The sequence below is a fragment of the Ascaphus truei genome, chromosome 3 (genome assembly GCF_040206685.1).
Source record: "Ascaphus truei isolate aAscTru1 chromosome 3, aAscTru1.hap1, whole genome shotgun sequence".
NCBI lineage: Eukaryota > Metazoa > Chordata > Amphibia > Anura > Ascaphidae > Ascaphus > Ascaphus truei.
In genome coordinates this window covers 119032398-119051845 of record NC_134485.1, presented here as the reverse complement: position 1 = coordinate 119051845, position 19448 = coordinate 119032398, and the positions used below count along the sequence as shown (strand labels likewise).

Below are 19448 nucleotides of genomic sequence, written 5' to 3'. Positions count from 1 at the left end.
TCACTTGGAGTCATCTGGTGGTTTGGCTTCCTCGTTGCGATGGCAATGTCTCAACCTGGCAGTGCGTTCGCCTAGTGCAAAGCGTAATCAGGTTTGAGCAAGGTTTCAGTGGCTGGCTGACCAACTGTATGTGAAGCAGCAGGTGGGTAACTTCTTGCTAAATCAGCTGCCCCTGCCCCAACCCAATACCGCTTTGAACCAGGAGATGTCACTTTTCAGTCCAATCTCTGCTCCTGAACACCATCTCCTTTGTCCCTGCACCTCTCTTCCCCCTCCAGCAGAAGCAATTTTCTCTGGACATTCAGACTGCACAAGGTGTTTCTCAGCCCTGCATGTGCAGAATCCCTGTTTTTACTTTATAATTATACCAAACATATTTTTACACTTTATTACCATTACACAATTGGAATAAAAAAAAGAATCACAGTACAGCATATGCAAAGGGCTACGCGGTAAATTAAACCAATTAAACCGTGTAGTTTCAGGGTCTGGTGGCCAGATGAGCCCCAGAGAAGAACTGCAGGGGCTGACAGGGCTTAACCTCTATTCTGCTTGTCCCTGGGCCCCTTTTCACCACAGTCCTAAAGCACGGTCACCCCTCCCATAACCCTGATTGGCCAGCATCCGGTCTGCCATGGTTTCAGATGGCGGCTTGTTTGTAAGCCGCCGCCTATTTCGTGAGTTTAAGCTTGTTTTGGGCATAATGTTACTCCTGTTGGCTTTAGCCAAAATAAATTCCCAGTGTAATTGTCTGGTCATATGAGACAGATACAATGTCACTGGGATTTCTCAGTGTGTGATATACTTATTTTAATTTTAAATAAAGTGTTATACGTGTTACCGTGACTCCTTGAACATGAAAATGTACATCCTTCTTCCTCCCTCCCTCCCTCTACAGTATTTATATAAACTAACTTCTGCATTTTTTTATTTGATGTATTTTTCCTATTTCAGTGTTCTACAATACATTTAATGTTCTGTACTAGAAAATGTAAACATTTCAAATAAAATAGACCACAGACAATGAGGTTATTTTACTCACCCTGTGACAAAAACCCTCAATTCATGATAAGCAGGGAAAAAGCTCAAATATGCATGAGTGTTTTCCACAGGTTCCCAAACTGGCTTCATTCACACCATTGTGACGTCGCACCGAGATTTTGCGTGCAGCATTCATCAGCTTATAAGGTTGAGCCTGGTTCAAGCAAGATACAGAATTAATGGGTCCACTTCAGCCTATGTTTAGCTGTATGAAAATATTGCAGCACTTCATTTCATAATCAGTACCTGGAGCTGTTGCTCACCTATTAAGAAATATGCTGCATACTGGTTGAGAGAGAACATTTTGCAGTACGTTTGCTTATTGAAAACTGGATTTTTAAAAAAATAATTGTATTTCATACTGCATCTAATCCGGATATACATTTTCTTCACTGGGATGTGGGCTTTTGAACATGTCACTGACGGGATTCATTTAACCACTGCATTGCTTAACTCAGGTGTGCACAAACTTTCTCCTCTCTCCCTCCACAATTTGACGCCACGTTGCCGAAGACAAAGTAAGGGAAGTTACAGAGGCCACACGTGATCCCCCGGCCTTTAAATGCCTTGGGAAAAAGCACAGGGCCTATGCAACCGCCTCGCCTTTCCCCCCTGAAAAATCTCACGCTCCCCAGCTTGCGCACCCCTGGCTTAACTGACATTTCAATCCTGTAATTTATTTAGAAAGCATGCCCCAAGTGGAGATCTTTTACAAATATACACGACAACATTTTATTTCAACACATTTTTTTGTATCGTTATGAAGCCATGTGATATTATCTAGCGATGACAATTTTGAATAAGCCTTTTGCACAAAAAGTTCAACAGTGAACCATTATAACCCTGTAAATCTAAGAACATTTTTATACATTTAGTGTGAAAGGCGCTTCATTAGGGAAACTGATCAAAAACTCACCAGGATTATTAGTCTACTGGTTCTGAAGAACACTATTAATTTAATAAATCATTAAAAGTAAACATTAAGTTTTTTTTTTATTAAAAGAAATGTTTAAATTTCTTATTAGTACAAGTAATAAAGATTTATTTTTTATTTTTTAAACGTACTGCCAAAAACAGTCAGTCAGTCAGTCGAGCCACCACTACCCATTTAAAACATTACAGATTTAATATAGTTTAAGGTTTTGGCAGTTGCTGCACATCAGTGTCTCTTGCTTGAAGCTCCTGATTGTGCCTGAAACAATAAAAAAAAAAATATTTTAGGCTGTATTACATATACATATTTAAAAAAAAAAAAAAAAAAATATAAATATGGTAAGCAGAATACTTTTCCCCCCTGTACTCCACTAATGGCCGGGGCTACTGAAAGGGATAGCTCCTCTCCAGTAAGACCAGAAACTATTCCCTCCACCTGCAGAACAGTCTTTGGCTTCTACCCCAAGCATTATCTCAATTTTTCTATATAAAAAAATAATACTTTGAGACATTTAAACAGGATGGGTTCCTTGTACCCACTGCCATTAGTGGTGTTCAGGAAAAGAAAATTACAGTAAGCTGATTTCTTTTCCATGTTCCCCACATGGCAGTGAGTACCAAATGGGAAATACCCAAGCAAAAGAAGAGCGGGAAGAAACAGACATCTCTTAAATCATTAGTGTATAACAGCTGGTAGGATAGTTCTGCCAAACCTTGCTTCAGCCAAGACCTGAATGTCCAATGTGTAGAACTTCCAAAACATGCCACACTGCATGTGTGTGGGATATACTTTGGCTTTCAGAGCCCATGAAGTAGACACTGCCCTTGTTGAACGTACCTTAATGACGACATGTGGGGCCTGCTTATTCATAAGGTTGTATATACTGTTTTAATGCAGGACATGATTCATTGAGAAATCATCGCTTGAGGTTTGCTGCATCCTTCTACATCCCTCTGGGAGTATGAATAGTTGATCACATCTTCTAAAATCCTTTACACCTAGTAAGTATTTGGTTAGACATCTCGCCATGTCCAGATTGAGTAACGTGAAGGGAAAAAAAAGTTGCACAAATTGGGACAGAAGGAATAATGACCTGATTCAGATGAAAAGCGGAGATCAAATAATTTATATTTTCAATGTATAAACTGAAAATTGAACGGATTCTAATACACAATTTTGATTAATATACTCCAACGCATATCGAAGTCATCATTATCCGCCATTACTAGAATACTAAAGTGAAGGACTTGATTTAGGTTAGAAAGAACTTCAGGACTGCTTGCAGTTCTAGCATGTTTGCGGCAAGATTTGGCCAAACTTCCTTGCGCCACCGTACCTTCCATTTGTGCACTCCATCCGGAGCCGCTGGCATCTGTAGTAATTGTCACTCAATAGTCTTGTTGAAAGGAGCACGTATTTAGTAAATTGTGATTTTTTTTCACCACCATAGCGCTCTTTGTAGCAGGATATACGAATATCGTTTGTTGCAGCCAGTCTGGATCTTTGCTTCAGTGGTCCAGGAAATTTCTCTGGAGTTGTCGCATATGGGATCTTGCCCATTTTACCCCATTTCGTGTTGATGACAATTTTCCCAACAGGGCCATGCAATAGAGTGCAGATACTTGACAATTCTCAGTTTTGCAGTTTGTCATGCAATTTGTTGTATTCTGTCTTGAGTAAGATAAATCTTCTCTTGTGATGAATGGAAAAAAAAAATAGGGAATTTCAGCGACATGGATGGAAACAAATGGCTTTTTTTTGCCTGTTTATTATCCATCCATCAACATATGTGATCTGTAAGCAGCTGTGTCTTGTGACTTGATCAGTAAATCATCCAAGTAAGGGTAAAATCTGGATCCCTCTTTTCCCACCAATGGCACTAGAACTTTGGTAAATGATCCAAGGGAAGTTTGCCAACCCGACAGGAAGAGCGGCATACGGAAAGTATTTTCCTCTTATCGTATACCAGATATTTCTGATGTAATATTGCGACCGGAACATGAAGATACGCATCTTAAGTCTATGGTGACAAGTCTGTCTCTTGGACTTCCTGAATAAGTCCTGGGAGATGGTACAGCAGACACCGCTGAGCCGCGCCGAGCAGATGCACTTACAACCTGCATCTGTAATCAGTGCGGCTTTAGGAGCCGCTTCCACATGCGTGCGGAGGCGCAGAAAATTGCAGGAGACACGCAGGATTAAAATTTCCGCGCTGAGGGGAGCGGAGGAGCGGTCACGTGACCGCAAACATCCAATGGGAACGAGGGACTAGCCCCGCCTCGCCTCCGCCCCCAAAGCACGCTCACTGCCTCACTTGCCAGGACGCAAAAAAGTACCTGCTTGAGCAGGCTAGTCAGAGCAGGCGCACGGCTCAGCGCAGCCCGAGGCCTAACAGTGTTCAAGGATACCATGTTTGATTTTCTTACTTGCAAAAAGACATTGAGTCCTCAGATCCAGCACTGCCCTGAATTCTCCAGATGCTTATTTTTTTATTTGTATTTTTTTACCAGAAACATTCTGGAATATATTCCTACTTTTGTGCAGTAGGAGCTTTCTTTATTACGCGTTGTTGCGTATTAAGTCTTGCAGAATGATGAGACTTGACATCTGGACATGACAAACTTGCTTCACCGAGGTTCTTCTATAACATTTCCGATGGTACCCAGCATATGACCAAGAAGCCATCAGTCTTTGATTGATTGAGCCCATACAGACACACTGTGCCAGCCTTCCTCCGACTGCGCACTGTAAGGCTCGCCTCATGCGGATTTTCACCTTGCAAATGATCCTCACACTGGGGTCACAAAAAAAAAAAAAAAGGTTATTGACCTCCATATTTTGTCTTGGAAATGGCTTGCCGGGACTTTGTCTGGCTTTTCTGTATGGCATCCTATCTTGTGGATTTAAATATATATAAAAAAAAGCCTATTTCTTTTTCTGGAGGGAGGAACGCACTGCTTCTCCCAGAAACTTTGAAAAAATAGGACACCATTATTTCTAGCCGAATAGGTATTCACCTTAGAAGTTAAGGGAGCATAGGTTATTCTTTTACGTGGAAGCTGCCACTCAATGTCTATAACGATCTTCTAGCCGCCACAGATGGTACCATACTTATAGCCAATAGGCACTGTGTCCAGTGATGCTCAGCAATGAAATCTGTCACCAATTTGATCTCTGCAAGCGCACTTCAAATTGATATTCACTTCACACACTCTTCAAGTGTCTCCTCGACGTTGGCCACCCAGACACTTATTGCTCTGAAAAGTGACGCTGTGGCCACATCTAGTTTGCAGGCTAGTGCTGCCGCTAAAAAGTCTGGTTTTCAATCCTGCAATCCATTGCATCCTTGAACGATACCGCATCATCCACCGGCAAAGTGGTTCTTCTAGCGATGCTTGTAATTGCGGCATCTCCCATGTCTTGACAGACTTTTTTATTTTTAATACCAAATCTTTTTGATGTTGCCAGTTTATTATCCAGCAGGACCCATTCCGCTTCAATTATTTCCCTCATCACATCATGGACGGTGAAGCACTTCTGAACCCCCAGTTTTCACAGATTAAATTCCATGTTAAAATCTGAATCTTTGCTGAAACCTCAGATTAAGATTCTTCCTTTTTATCCAGGCTTGTCAAGGATGGTTTGCTTGCTTGGAATACTGCAGCTTCCATACTCTGCAAGAGTGTCCTTCATAAAACACAGAAAGGTGGACATTTGTATGTATGTCTTTATTTATATTGCGCCAACAGAGTATTAAAGCTGCAGTTCAAGCAATATCCTGCATGTGTGTTTTTTTTAAATAAATCAGTTCTGTAGTAAGAAAAAATACTTTTAGCATTTTCTGTTTATATATAAAAAAAAAAAAAAAAAAAAAAAAAAAAAAAAAAAAAAACTTTGAAAGACCAATTTTCTTGTATTATATTTTTAAAAGCATGCTTGTTGCTATAGCAACCATTTACAGTCCCCATATTTAAAGATGGCGCCAAACTTTGCTGATCAATAGACGGAGAACGAACTGACCAGCAGCTATGCAGTTCTTTAGGTTAGTAGAAATTGCACACATGAAACTATTGAAGTAAAAAAAAAAAATGGGAGCTTGAACTGCAGCTTTAAGCGCATTACAAGAGAATACAGTACAGGGAATTATAATACAGTAAGTGTAGGACAGAATCAGACAATGGGAAAGGAAATCCCTGCCCCATATAGAGCTTACAATCTAAGTGGTATGTTGGGAGACTTAGAGACAGCAGGTGAGGGAATAAGTGCAGTAGGTGGCAGTGCGTGGCCACAATCGTTGGTAGGATTGACTGTGGCTGTGGGACAGTAATCAGGTTAGGCTTCATTTAAGAGGTAAGGTTTGACTTAAAGGGTGAGGGGGGGGAGGGAGTGAGAAAGAGAGAGAAGGTGCTTGGCCTATACCCCGAGAGAGCGCTGTGGAGATGAAAGGGGTGAAAAGGAGAACATTATGGGCAGAGCACAGGAGACTATGGTGGACATAACAAATCAAAGCTAATACGTAGGGAGGAGCAGATGAGCGGAGAGCATTGAAGCTAAGGAGAACTTTGTAGGGGAAGAGATAAGCAGAGACTTTTTGGGAGAAAATGAAATTATTCTAGCAGCAGAATTTGATTATTTTGCAAAGGAGAAAGTTGTGAGGCATGGAGGCCTGTTTGGATTTAATTTACTGCCGAGTAGACAAGGGCATGCATTTTTTTGTGGATTGACAGAGGAAAGGTTGGATCAATATTGTGGAGGAAGAAACGCCACATTTTAGCTATGCCGAAAAGGTGAATGGAGAAGGAAAGGGAGGAGTCAAATATCACTCCTAGGCAACATGCTTTGGCAATATGATGGATGGTACTACCATTTACGGTGATGGAAAAAGGGGATATTATGACAGGTTTAGGGGGGGAAATATGAGGCGCTCTGTTTTAAACGTAATGTCTAACGGTGGTAAAGCATCATCCACGTTTATAGCAAGTAGGCAAAAATTGGAGACCTGAGACTGGATTGCTGGTATGAGGGTAGGGTGTTTAAAACCAGAGACATAACATAAAATACAGACAAAGCTCAGTGCACATCCAGAAAAACTGATATACGGTACAGTGCCTAAATATACATGTATAAATAACTAATAAATAAAATGGTCTTTTAGTTTAACATTTTGGCCAAATTGTTGTAAGTCCTTGAGCCAACTACACGGCAGACCACGTTTCAAGGGTCCCTACACTAATATAGATTCTTAATAACCTGTGCATTGCCAGGAAGAATGATTTATAATAAATCTGTCAATATTAGTTTCAAAAGTTCTAAGTCTGATTGAAGCTTTTATTAACCTGTACATTACCAGGAAAAGCACTCTGTTCAAAGACCATTTTATTTATTAGTTATTTATACATGTATATTTAGGCACTGTACCGTATATAAGTTTTTCTGGATGTGCACTGAGCTTTGTCTGTGTTTTATGTTATGTCTCTGGTTTTAAATATATATATTGCCATACTCAGTAGCACTCCTCTGTGAAACTTATATGCTTATATATATATATATGTTGTGGGTATTTTGGGGGTTCAATATGAGCTTGTACGTGTTCTGTATGTTTTATGAGGGTAGGGTGGATAGATATATCTGCATAGAGATGATACCCAAGGCAAAAAGAGCTGAGGTGATAAAGTGATAGTTTGTCTAAAATGTGCAGCAACAGAACCAAATGAACAATCTCCATTTCTGGCTTATCACAAGCCGCACATATTGTAGACTTGCTCTTATGATGTAGTGCCTCTATGGTTACTTATAGGTCACCTCATCAGGCAGGACCCCCCCCAAGAGGTACTGTAGCTTTAGATACAAGGTTTTTTTTAATATATCTTCACTATTCAAGACATGCACTGTTTAAACCAACTACAGCTAAACCCCGTTATAACGCGCCTCGTTATACCGCGATTCGGTTATAACGCGGTTTTCCCGTGGCTCCCGTTTTAAAAAAAAAAAAAAAAAAAAAAAAAAAAAATTTAAAAATTTTTTTTACATTTTTTTTTTGCACACTGCACACACTCACTGCACACACACTGCTCATTGCTCACACTGCCACACTGCACACACACTGCACACTGCACACACACTGCTCATTGCTCACACTGACACACTGCACACACTCACTGCACACACACTGCTCATTGCTCACTGCCACACTGCACACACTGCACACACACTGCTCATTGCTCACACTGACACACTGCACACACACTGACCACACTCACGCACACTCACACACACTTACGCACACTCACGCACACTTACAGACACTCACACACACACACACACACACACACACACACACACACACACACACACACACACACACACACACACACACACACACACACACACACACACACACTTACACACACTTAGACACTCACACACACTCACACACACTTACACACACTTAGACACTCACACACACTCACACACACTCACACACACTTACACACACTTACACACACTTACACACACTTAGACACTCACAGACACACACTCACACACACTCACACACACTCACACACACACACTTACACACTCACAGACACTCACACACACTCACACACACTTACACACTCACAGACACTCACACACACTTACACACACTTACACACACACTCAGACACTTACCCACACTCACACACCCATATACACACACACACTTTCTCTCCCATATATACATACACACACACTCTCTCACTCTACACAGACGGGCCGCGACCAGCACCACCACCCGCTCCCCCCCCTCCTCCCGCGCAGGCAGCGGGAGCACCGGGGACAGCGGTGGGGAGAAGAAACCCCCCGCTACAACCTCCATGCAGGCAGCATGGTTCTGAGGTAAGCGGCGACCTGAGGGACATCCCCACTCCCATCTCCTGCCCCGCGGCCTGTCCCGCGGTGACAGGGTGAAGCGGGGACAGGAGGGACATCCCCGCTCCCATCTCCTGCCCCGCGGCCTGTCCCGAGGTGACAGGGGAAGCGGGGACAGGAGGGACATCCCCGCTCCCATCTCCTGCCCCGCGGCCTGTCCCGAGGTGACAGGGGGAAGCGGGGACAGGAGGGACATCCCCGCTCCCATCTCCTGCCCCGCGGCCTGTCCCGAGGTGACAGGGGGAAGCGGGGACAGGAGGGACATCCCCGCTCCCATCTCCTGCCCCGCGGCCTGTCCCGAGGTGACAGGGGGAAGCGGGGACAGGAGAGACATCCCCGCTCCCATCTCCTGCCCCGCGGCCTGTCCCGAGGTGACAGGGGGAAGCGGGGACAGGAGAGACATCCCCGCTCCCATCTCCTGCCCCGCGGCCTGTCCCGCGGTGACAGGGGGAAGCGGGGAGCGGAGGGACATGCCCGCTCCATCTCCTGTCCCGCGGGATGAATATGCGCTAAAGCGCGGCGGCCATTTTTTTTTCTCGCGACCCCGTTAGTAACGCGGTGGTCTCGGGGTGGACCCCGAGACCCGCGTTATAACGGGGTTTAGCTGTACTAACTAGGCACTCGCCTAGAAGATTTGGTATGTGACCCCTTTGCCTGATTCAGCTTCTACATTCTTACGGTTTTAGTTAGGCTGATTCTAGCTATCTGGGAACGTCTGTGTGCATTTGGGCTCCATAACAGGCATTGCCCCTATGTACAGACTGGGACCACCATGCGCGTCGTGCCGATGACTTCATTTAAGAAGCTAGCTTGTGCACTCCAACCACGTGGATCTTTCACGTGGCCAGCACATCTTCCATTCGTCCTGCATTAACTTGCATGCATTCCAGATGCCTGCGAGAGCCAAGCCGGGGGTGGGGGAGAAGAAAAAGGGGGTTCTCTCTGACAGCAGTCACCAGGGACACTGTTGGAGCTTCAGGGAGAGAGAGGCTTGAGAGCCCCCTGAAAAGACAATACTATAGTAGCTGCAGTCCTGGCGAGTTCTTTTTATTAAGAAAATTAAAAAAAATCTACGCTGTAGGACAGGAAAGACTGTTCTGCAGGTGGAGGTTCTTGTGTACCAGTACCTGCAGAAGAATTTCCTGTCCTACTGTGCCGAGGGGAGGAGCTTTCCTATTCAGTACACGTTCATGGAAATTTACATGAAATATCAATATTCTTATTCAAAATATTTCCTTTTTAGGGAGGAATTCTAGAGAAGGCCAGACAGGATATTCAAGTAGAAGGTGCATGCATTAGAAAAGTTTCAACCAGTCACTAGTAATGGGTACATTTCCTGATAACTCGGGACGGAACAAAAAAGTGATGCAAGGCAGTGTGAAGAAGCCTATAGGAAGGAGTTAGTATGTTGCCCCGTAAGCATGTCCTGTTCTTTAAAAAAAAAAGACATTAAATACTTGAAAAGGTGTCAAATTTGGGGGGTTGGGGTGGTGGGAGAAACAAATAACTCAGTTGAGATTATTATAAAAGGAGTGCTGGTTCTGGTGCGCTGTGTGTATTTTAGTGACATTACAGATGGGCTGGAGAGGAAGGATGCATTTTTGCTAAATTACAGATTTGCAAGAGTTGACACTTCATCAGATGAAAATATAGATTTTTTTTTTTATAAATGAAAAGGGATAGTGCAGAGTATAGCAGCCTCAATTTAGTGCAAAGTGTACTTGGTCCACAAAAATCCAGGGGCAGAATACATGATTGAATAATACAATACTGTCAACCACCATAGAGAAAAGGGGATTTACAAATAGGCAAATAATGTAATACATATTAATTGGAATTAAGCATCAAAAAGGTAAAAAGGTAGATCAGTATGTATGCATGCATAAATAATAGCAACAGAATATAGGGCCAGTAACAGAGGGCAGGTATATTGGCAAAACTGCTTCTGTGATGCCTGTGCCTTCTATAAAGAAAGTGTGTAGACGGTGGTTTTATCAAGAAGCCAAAGAAAATGACATTTAACTGGAGTCGCCTACTGCCAGTAGCGGATTTGACGATCCGCTGCCCCTAGGCACTTGCATGTGGCTGCCTCCCTCCTTCCTTCCGCCCTCCTTCTCCTTCCGAATCGTAGCATCAAATGATGCCGCGGACGTCACCAATGTGATATCACACAGCATTGTGTTGTCATAGCAACGGGACACCATGTGACGCCCGCGGCATCATTTGACGCTGCAATTCGGAAGGAGGACGGCGGCAGGAAGGAGGCGGCAGCCACATGTAAGGCCCAATAGACCAGAGAGTGCTGCATCTGTATATGGGGTGGACATTTTTGCCGCCCCAAAATTGCACCGCCCTAGGCCCACCATTGCCTACTGCATACCTGCTTAAACAAAAGATAAAAAAGCATCAGAGCTGCAGTTGCTCTTCCCTCCTCCCTCGCGTTTCCCTGTGTAAGAGGCTTGTCTGCCATTATAGTGTTTAAAAAAAAAAAAAGGAAGTACCAAGGTAAAACACTAAAAGGGGTTTGTTTGTATTTGTTCAGTGTCTCGGTAAATGAGCTAGCCACCCAGAAGCTAGATAGAAAAGTCTTCTGTTTAGTTCGAGCTCCAGCTAAGCTTATGTTTAGTATTGTTCTGTGGCGTGGCAGGCAATCATTTTATTTTTGCCTTCGAGCCTGTAAAAAGAACAGGCAGAAAAGCTGATTGCACCTTGTCCATGGGGTCTGCACGAGGACTGTGTCAAAGATTGTGTGTAACCAATATGGGTCAGCAGCCTGGGAGCTCTGAGCAGAGATCACTCTAAATATAGAAACAATAAGAAGTCAAGCATTCACAGGTCTGGTGAACACACTGATGGATTGACATTTCAGTGAATGCCAGACAAATATACGTGCACATATATACACACAGAAATTAAATAGGCATACATACCTCCATATTCTATAAAGCTGGGAGCCTCCTGCACACCCAACAAAGAAGTTTACAGCAAACAGAGACCAGTTTTTAGGAATAATCACAAGGGAATAACGTGACCAAATGAGACCTGTTGGATAAAAAGTTAAATTGCTTTTTAAACAATCAAGATTTAAAATAAATAAATGTATTTGGGATATTGCAATAGTAAAACAGTAAACCGCACCAAGTGTCAGCCATTTTGTTTTCTACTTATACATGATGGGGGTCATTTAGCATCACAGCCCATAGGTATAATCAAACTTCATATCTATCTATATTATACATCACCAATCTACACAAAAATGTTACAACAAAAAGCAATATAGGGAAATTAGATAAAAAATGTGAGATAAGTGCACGCAAAAAAACATACATGATGAATTAAAGTTCCATAAAAGTTGCATTTAACTGTTCACCATTGTGCAATTTAAGACAAACCTTCAAGTCATCCAGTCTCCAATACATTTTGCATTTAATACCTCATCTAAAATGACATTAAAGGCCCAGTGCCACATAGGAACAGAGTGATAAGCACCCTTATGATTTCTTTTCAGGCAGCTCTGACCTTCAACAGGCTTTTTATCACTTTCAACAAATCAGTGTCGCAAGCTGGTTTGCGACTGTCTGCTTTCCAGGCCATGGTCCAACACAACTCTGCCTGAGGGACCAGCAAAGCATTGCAGAACAAATTGTTGCTTGCAGTAAAAAGACTAAAATATGTTTATATCATTTGTATTTATTATGAGCAGGTCCAAATTAACTAGATGGCACCTACACAGTGGTCAGTGCCAAGGAAAGGTTTGTGGACCACCGAGCTATAACGTGTTTGGTAGTTTTAATAAACCAGCAATAGCCACCAAAAAGCTATACAAGTTTAACTCCTTTGATGTTAGTTTCTCCCCCACCCGAGCATGCCCTGCTCTTTTATTTAAAAAAAAATCTGTAGCATTTGAAGTTATGATGGTAACCTTGAGATTACAGCGGGCTCTGGGAGAGCTCAATTTTTACCTTAGACACTTAATATTTCAAACATCTCTTAAAAAGTATCCGATTAAAAAATAAAAAAAAACAGCATTGGAAAGGACAATAAGAGATCTATTAAACAGCTTTTTTACAAATTATATTACCGGTGGCTGTCAGCACTCCAGACTGAGCTGGGCTTAATTTATCTGCTGGCCTGGTCATGTCTGCTAATCCAGCAAATACCAACCCCTGAAAAATACAAAAGGAAAGTGATAAAAGTCAGTACATCCAGATGGACTAAAACCACAGTGTTTCGTTATCACACACTAGCAATATCTACTGCCTCTAAAACATAAGTATAAGGTGTGGGGTCTACAGCAGAGGTGTGCAAACATTTTAGTCTGTGCCGCCCTGTCTGCTCTCCTCCCCATTTAACATGTCACCGGTGTTTGACATCACGTCGTCGCCAGAAGCAGATCTGGTAAGGAAGTTACAGAGGTCTTGTGCGATCCCTCTGCATTTAATTTAAATGCTTTGGGAGAAGAGCACGGGGCCTCTAAGCACCGCGCCCCCAAAACAAATGAGCTCAACCCCCAGTTTGCACACCCCTAGTCTAGAGTGCCTTTGACCCAAATACATTACAAAGGGATACAGCCTGGAGCATCACAAATTAAATTGTTTTATTATCCCTGCATTATTTAAGTGCAGTTCTGTGAGTATAGAATGCAGTACATTTTACCACAGCTTTGGTTGGTAAACAACCATTACGTTTACCTGTGCGTTATTTGTCAAGCGTTAAAAACAAATCTCAGCGTAGCAAAAGTAACACTATACCATTGGTGGGAAACAGGCGGCCCCGACGGGGGCATCACTTACGGCCCCAACCCCTCCCTCTGGTGCAGAGGGTGGGGACATTGCTGCAGTGGAAGAGAGCTTCTCAATTGGTAAGCTGTTTATGGACATTGCTGATAAATATTGTTCTGATCTTCTCCTGCACGGATTACTAGTTCTGAGTTTAAGAGAAGCGGGGCACTATGCATCAGTGCGCTAGCATGAAGATAAGAGCAGACTAGAGGTAGATGTGGAGAGAAGATCCTACCTGCAGCTGAGTAATCGGTGATGTGTAGCCCTTTTGAGTGCTTAAGAGCCACACATATGGCCCTTAAAGTATATCACGTTGCCTACCACTGCACTATATAGTACCGGAGCTTTAATAATAATTTAAAAAAAATTACCTACCAAGATATCAGTAAAGACAAAACATTTCCTTCATTATATTATATTCAAGAAAATAAAGGGAAATTGAAGTTATGCACCACGTTGACAATGTAAAAACAAAACAAAACAAACCCATTTGTTGAAGTAATGTAAAATCTGGGTTGCACACAGACCTTTAAAAAATGGGACCTTTTTATAGTCCATATTGGTTTAAGGCATATATTCAGACTTCATAGTAATTTGAGTTGCCAACACATTATATACACACTATCCTGGAACCAGGGTCACGTGTGATGTGTGAATAGCTCCAGTTAGCTTATCTCGGCCCCCTTTCCAAAGCACACCAAGTCCTGTTATATTTTCTTCACTTTATTGGGAAAGCATCAGTATATACAGGTACTTGTAGATGGTATGGTGTGGTGAGAGAGTGCTTCTCTGTGTGGGAGCTTTGTAGTTAGAGGCAGGTAAAAAGGAAACGGCCTTGCCAGGGGGGATATAGCAGGAGTACTCACTCAGCCATTGTCAGGAAGGAAAAGGAAGTGTGTACTGCTTGTAATACAGGAATAGGGTCAGGCTAAACTACCTGTGAAGACAGGGGAGGATGGAAAAGTCCATTTAACTTGGAAGACTGGAGAAGTTGCCAGGGCAACCAGGGCCTAGCAGACTGGAGAGAGAAGGGTATCTAAATGTATCCAATCCATCTGCACTAGGAGTGAAGCTGCAGGGAAAGCTACACCCGAATAAGCTAGCAGGCAGATCTGCAAAAGGGGGGTGGGGGGTAAACAGAGAGCAGAAATTGAATTCTTGTTCCAAGACACACACAACCCCTGCAAGCTCAGAACGAAAACCCACCACACAATATGTGTTAAGGAGTGATACTTGGATTGTGACCTCGTGTATATACAGTAACAAAAACTCACCTCATTCCACTTTTAAATGGCGGGTCTTGTTCTACACCGGTGAATGACCAGTCTTTTAAGACCGTTCTCCCTTCATTAGAAAGGATAGGAGAGTCTTTTTCAGGTAGTGTCAGGACTTGCAAAAGGAGACACCTTGGTGTGATTTACAAGCTTAAAATGCTTTGGCCAAAGAATAACTAAATGACCCTCACTTATGAAAAAACAAACTAAAAACATAAGTATTTAATTTGTCATATTGGATGTAGCACCGGGTCCTTCAACACATACTGTACTAATAATTGAATAATACCAGCTCAAATAAAAGTTATTACATTGCAAAAGCAAAGTAATGCTATTAAGCTTGTGGCAGGGAAACAAACGATATTTCCGTTTTATCAATTAACGATAGAGGATGCTGGGAAACCAATACAATAGGTGTTAATTAAGGTTTCCTATATTTGATAAACTGTAACAAAGATTACATTTTGTAATAACCTGCCCCCTCGTTCAGGGGCTCATTGCTTACTATGCCGTGTTCTCTCACCCACCATTAACAAAAATAAGCTTCTCACGGCTACTGCATTGTTTCTTAGAGATACAGTACATGAATGGATTTAAGACTACAAAAATAATAATTAAAACTTAACCATAGTCTCATTTATTGCAATGTGTTGTTCATCATGGCACAAATACATGGTCAATTAAATAACCAAATATTACTACAGTACTTCTATACTGGGAATTGAAAATGACCAAGGGAATAATGATATAGATATAGCCAGTGGTTGACAAATCACCAAAAAATCTACTCGCCACACAAAAAAATCTACTCGCCACCTAGTACCAAACGTGTGCTGCTTGGGCCAATATTTACTCGCCCGGGGGTTAAATCCACTCGCCCGGGGCGAGCAAATGTATAGGTTTGTCGAACACTGGATATAGCTATACACAGTAGATATCTATATTACGCAATCCTATTTATCCTCATTAAAAAGGTACTGAACTTGACAGAGTGCAAATCAACAAAATGCTCAAAACCTCTGTGAAACTTTCTAGTATATTGCTCAGGAAAGCTACTGCTTCCTGTTGTCCCAGCAACTTAACCTGTAGACTTCACTTAAAAGTCTAAAGATTCAACCCAAAAAGCTCTGCCATAGTCCGCAAAACCAAGAACAAATTGTTACCCTTTTCAGAGAGCCATAAAGTGCTGGAGCTTCCCAGGTCTCAAAGGACTACGCAGGTTTCCTGCATGTAACAATCAATTAGTTATTTCAAGCTTCCAATCTATAGACAGGGCACTGAAGACATTTCCTTGCCCCCCCCCCCCAAAAAAAGTATATGCAGCTGTTCCAGACATGAATATTCTGGGTAACACCAACTAACATGAACTTTGAAGTGCCTCCTTGCATCTGTATAATCAAGGTGAATATTGTTCTACCTCCAATGAGAGGAACAAAAAGTAATGTTTACACCCATTGTAAAATGCAATTTGAAGATGAAAGAAAATGTGAAATCTTACCTAAATATCTAGTAAATTGGTCACAATAATTATTTTATGTGCCCAAGTGTGCGCTATTTCTTGTCCCAAACATAAAACACAAATGATTAATAATCCACATAAATAGATTGGTGTGGAAAGTCACCTGCATTAGGACAAGTGGGAATAATGAATGTTTAAACGGTCATTCACCTTGTTTCTGAATGACAGTGGAAGGATTTATGGAGATAACCATTAAAAATACTTTGTGTACAAATTGTATTTGACCCTTCTCCCCTATATACAGTATCTTATTTCCAATGTTTTTAATCCTTTTTCGAATTTTTTGGGGGGGGTCTGGCCTTTATTATCCACATTTGGTAGTCTTGCCTTCAAATTGTAAAATTACGTATGAAATCCATGGCTCTCTGTACTAGAATAACCCTTGCCACGGTTTCTACCTAAAGAGACAATCTGGTTGCACATTTTGGTACTGTAGTTACCAAATGCTCCACTGCATTAGCTCAGAGGCAACAGGATCCTTCAACAATATATCTCACGTGATTAAAAAAAGCATTGTCCTATGCATTTGGTACAACAACAGACCTCAATTTGAGGACGTGTGGTGGCTGTGCATGTCCCGTATTCGGAGAAAGCAGCATCGGAAGTTTTGTTTTTTGAGAGTTTATGGACTTATTAAAAACCTGTGTTTATCTAGTGGTGTTCTTGTAGAGGAAATGTACCTGAACCCCGAGCAAATAGTTATCTATTGTACTTTTGATGCACTGTAAAAACATTAAGTATTTTAGCCACATTTGTAATATTTTCACAATAGTTTTATTTTGATCTCCTAAAAGGTGTTTGATCTCAGTTCTGCAGAGTCCCTCTCACACACAATCTATACTTCATGATCACTTAACATGTTGTTTTTGCTTGGTTATATTATTCTATTACTAGGCTTGCAATATAATAATGTTTTTTTGCACTCCTGCAATTAAAAATATTCTTTAAAAAAAACAGTTTGAGGAAAAAATAAAATAAAAACCTTACCCATTTCATTATCGGTGCCCAGAAAAACACAGTTTTGGGCCCTAAAGAGAAAATATATATTTGTTAAGCATTCAGTACAAGCATATACTATACAATGCAAACATAAAACTTTGCTACAGGCTAATAAAGATAAAGCTGCCTTAAGACTATGCTATGCATTTCATAAAAAGGTAGACAAGTAACTTTTGATCTCAATGCATCAGCTTGGTATAATACTGCTAACCAATGCACTAAATTGCATTCCTGAGCACACAGTAAAAACTTTATGAAGGAATACAGCTGCACTGTAAAAATATTTTTCATGGGGACTCTCCATCCATTTTCTTTTTGGAAAATGTTTTTTTAGTGGAACCTGGATCAATGCAATTAAGGTCACTGAGGCACTAATTAGGTGGATAGTTCCCATTAAAAACGGTTTTAAATATATTACAAATTGATTAGTGCACTCACAAATAAAGCAGGTGTTAACTCACCTACTGTGTGTGTAGGCAAGGCTCTCATAACGCACTTAGGGCCTCATGCAGAGAGCAGCGCTAATTATAATTGGAGAGGGGAATAAAATTTACCTTTATTGGAGAGTTTTTTTCTCCATATGCAGAAAGGGCATAAAACTGCATTTACAATCCTTTCTGCATATGGAAAGTTTCAACCAGCGCTATGAGCGCTGTTGAAACTAGTGGGGAAAAAAAAAATCGATTTTTTTTTCCCCCTCCACCGGCCGCGGAGCGCCAGCTGCTTGGTGGAGAGGAAAAATGTTGAAAATCGCGCCTTTTTTTGGCGCGAACAGCCACTAGATGGCGTTCGCGGGCGGCTCTCTGCATATGGCAGAAAACACTGGAGAGATTAGGATCTCTCCAGCCGCGCGGCGAATTTCAAGAAAAAAAAAATGGCGCTTTTTTTTAAAACTTGCCTTTTTCTGCTGCTTTCAGCTCGATTTTCGCCGGAAAATGGCGAGATTGCTATTAGCGCTGTTCTCTGCATAGGCCCCTTAGTCCGCCCCCATGCATTTTCCCAACATAGTGGGTGATGTAGCACCTGCAAAATCTGTATCCATCTTTGACTGTTAAAATATCTAGTGACCTAATATTTTGTGCATTTCAGAGACCACCACAAAGCCATGCTCATGCTGGCAATTGTACGGTTATTGGGATTGTATTTAAAGGATTAAGAGTGGACTCCCTCCTAGCCCCAATTCTGAAATCCCTAAAGTATTTTAACTATTACTTTAAAAGTGGTTTTGTAAACATGGAAAGAAATATCATCTTCTCTAACTATTCTTATTTGTGTTTTCGGCTCCTTGATTGGTTCCCTGACAGGGAGGAATCAAGCTGAGCGTGGATTTAACAGTTGAATGACATGGTCCTCCATTTAAAAGGTCTCATTGAAAATAAAAGCTTGCAATTGCTAAGAAAATAAAGGGCTGCAAAATGTTTTGTTTGGGACCCAAGTGAGACTCTTTAAAAGTTATTTTTTTTTGTAATTATACTCAGTCGTTTCAAATACAGTACAATGTTATTACATCTACCAGTTCTACTTATTCTCATCTGTCTTAATTGTCCTTCAACATTTTATCACTGTGGACAATGGCCCCCCAAGTCGACACACGCACGCACGTTATTTTGGGGGTTCAATATGAGCTTATTGGGGTTCTGTATGTTTTGCAATTCTGTTCAGCTGGTCCTTGCTGATTTGGAGGGTGGCTCCTCCTTCCCAGTTTTGAAGCTCACTCCCTCCCACTTTTAAATGTTTCAAAGCTCACTCCACTTCACCTCCACACTCATGGGAACCTGCATACAGTTTGATTGTGACAAATCTAATACAGAGTGCTTTTCCTGGTAACGTACAGGTTAATAAGAGCTTCAGACTTAGAACTATGCAACTAATTTTGACAAATTTATTATAAATCATTCTTCCTGGTAATGTACAGGTTATTAAGAAATTATTTTAGTGTTAGGACCCTTGAGATGTGGTCTGCCTTGGAGGGGCTCAAGGGCTTACAA

At 41.7% G+C, this 19448-nt stretch overlaps 1 protein-coding gene across 1 annotated transcript in view; it reads right to left on the bottom strand.

Moving 5' to 3' along the window:
- Positions 1-1748: 1748 nt before the first annotated feature.
- MPC2 (mitochondrial pyruvate carrier 2) overlaps positions 1749-19448 on the bottom strand; it is a 24665-nt gene continuing 6965 nt past the window's right edge. The window contains exons 3-6 of the mRNA XM_075589411.1: positions 17449-17489; positions 12969-13053; positions 11818-11929; positions 1749-2233 (exon numbers count right to left, since the gene is read on the bottom strand). Of these exons, the coding sequence (XP_075445526.1) occupies positions 2176-2233; positions 11818-11929; positions 12969-13053; positions 17449-17489 (296 nt within the window). The 3' untranslated portion in view covers positions 1749-2175. The remainder of the gene's footprint in view (positions 2234-11817; positions 11930-12968; positions 13054-17448; positions 17490-19448) is intronic.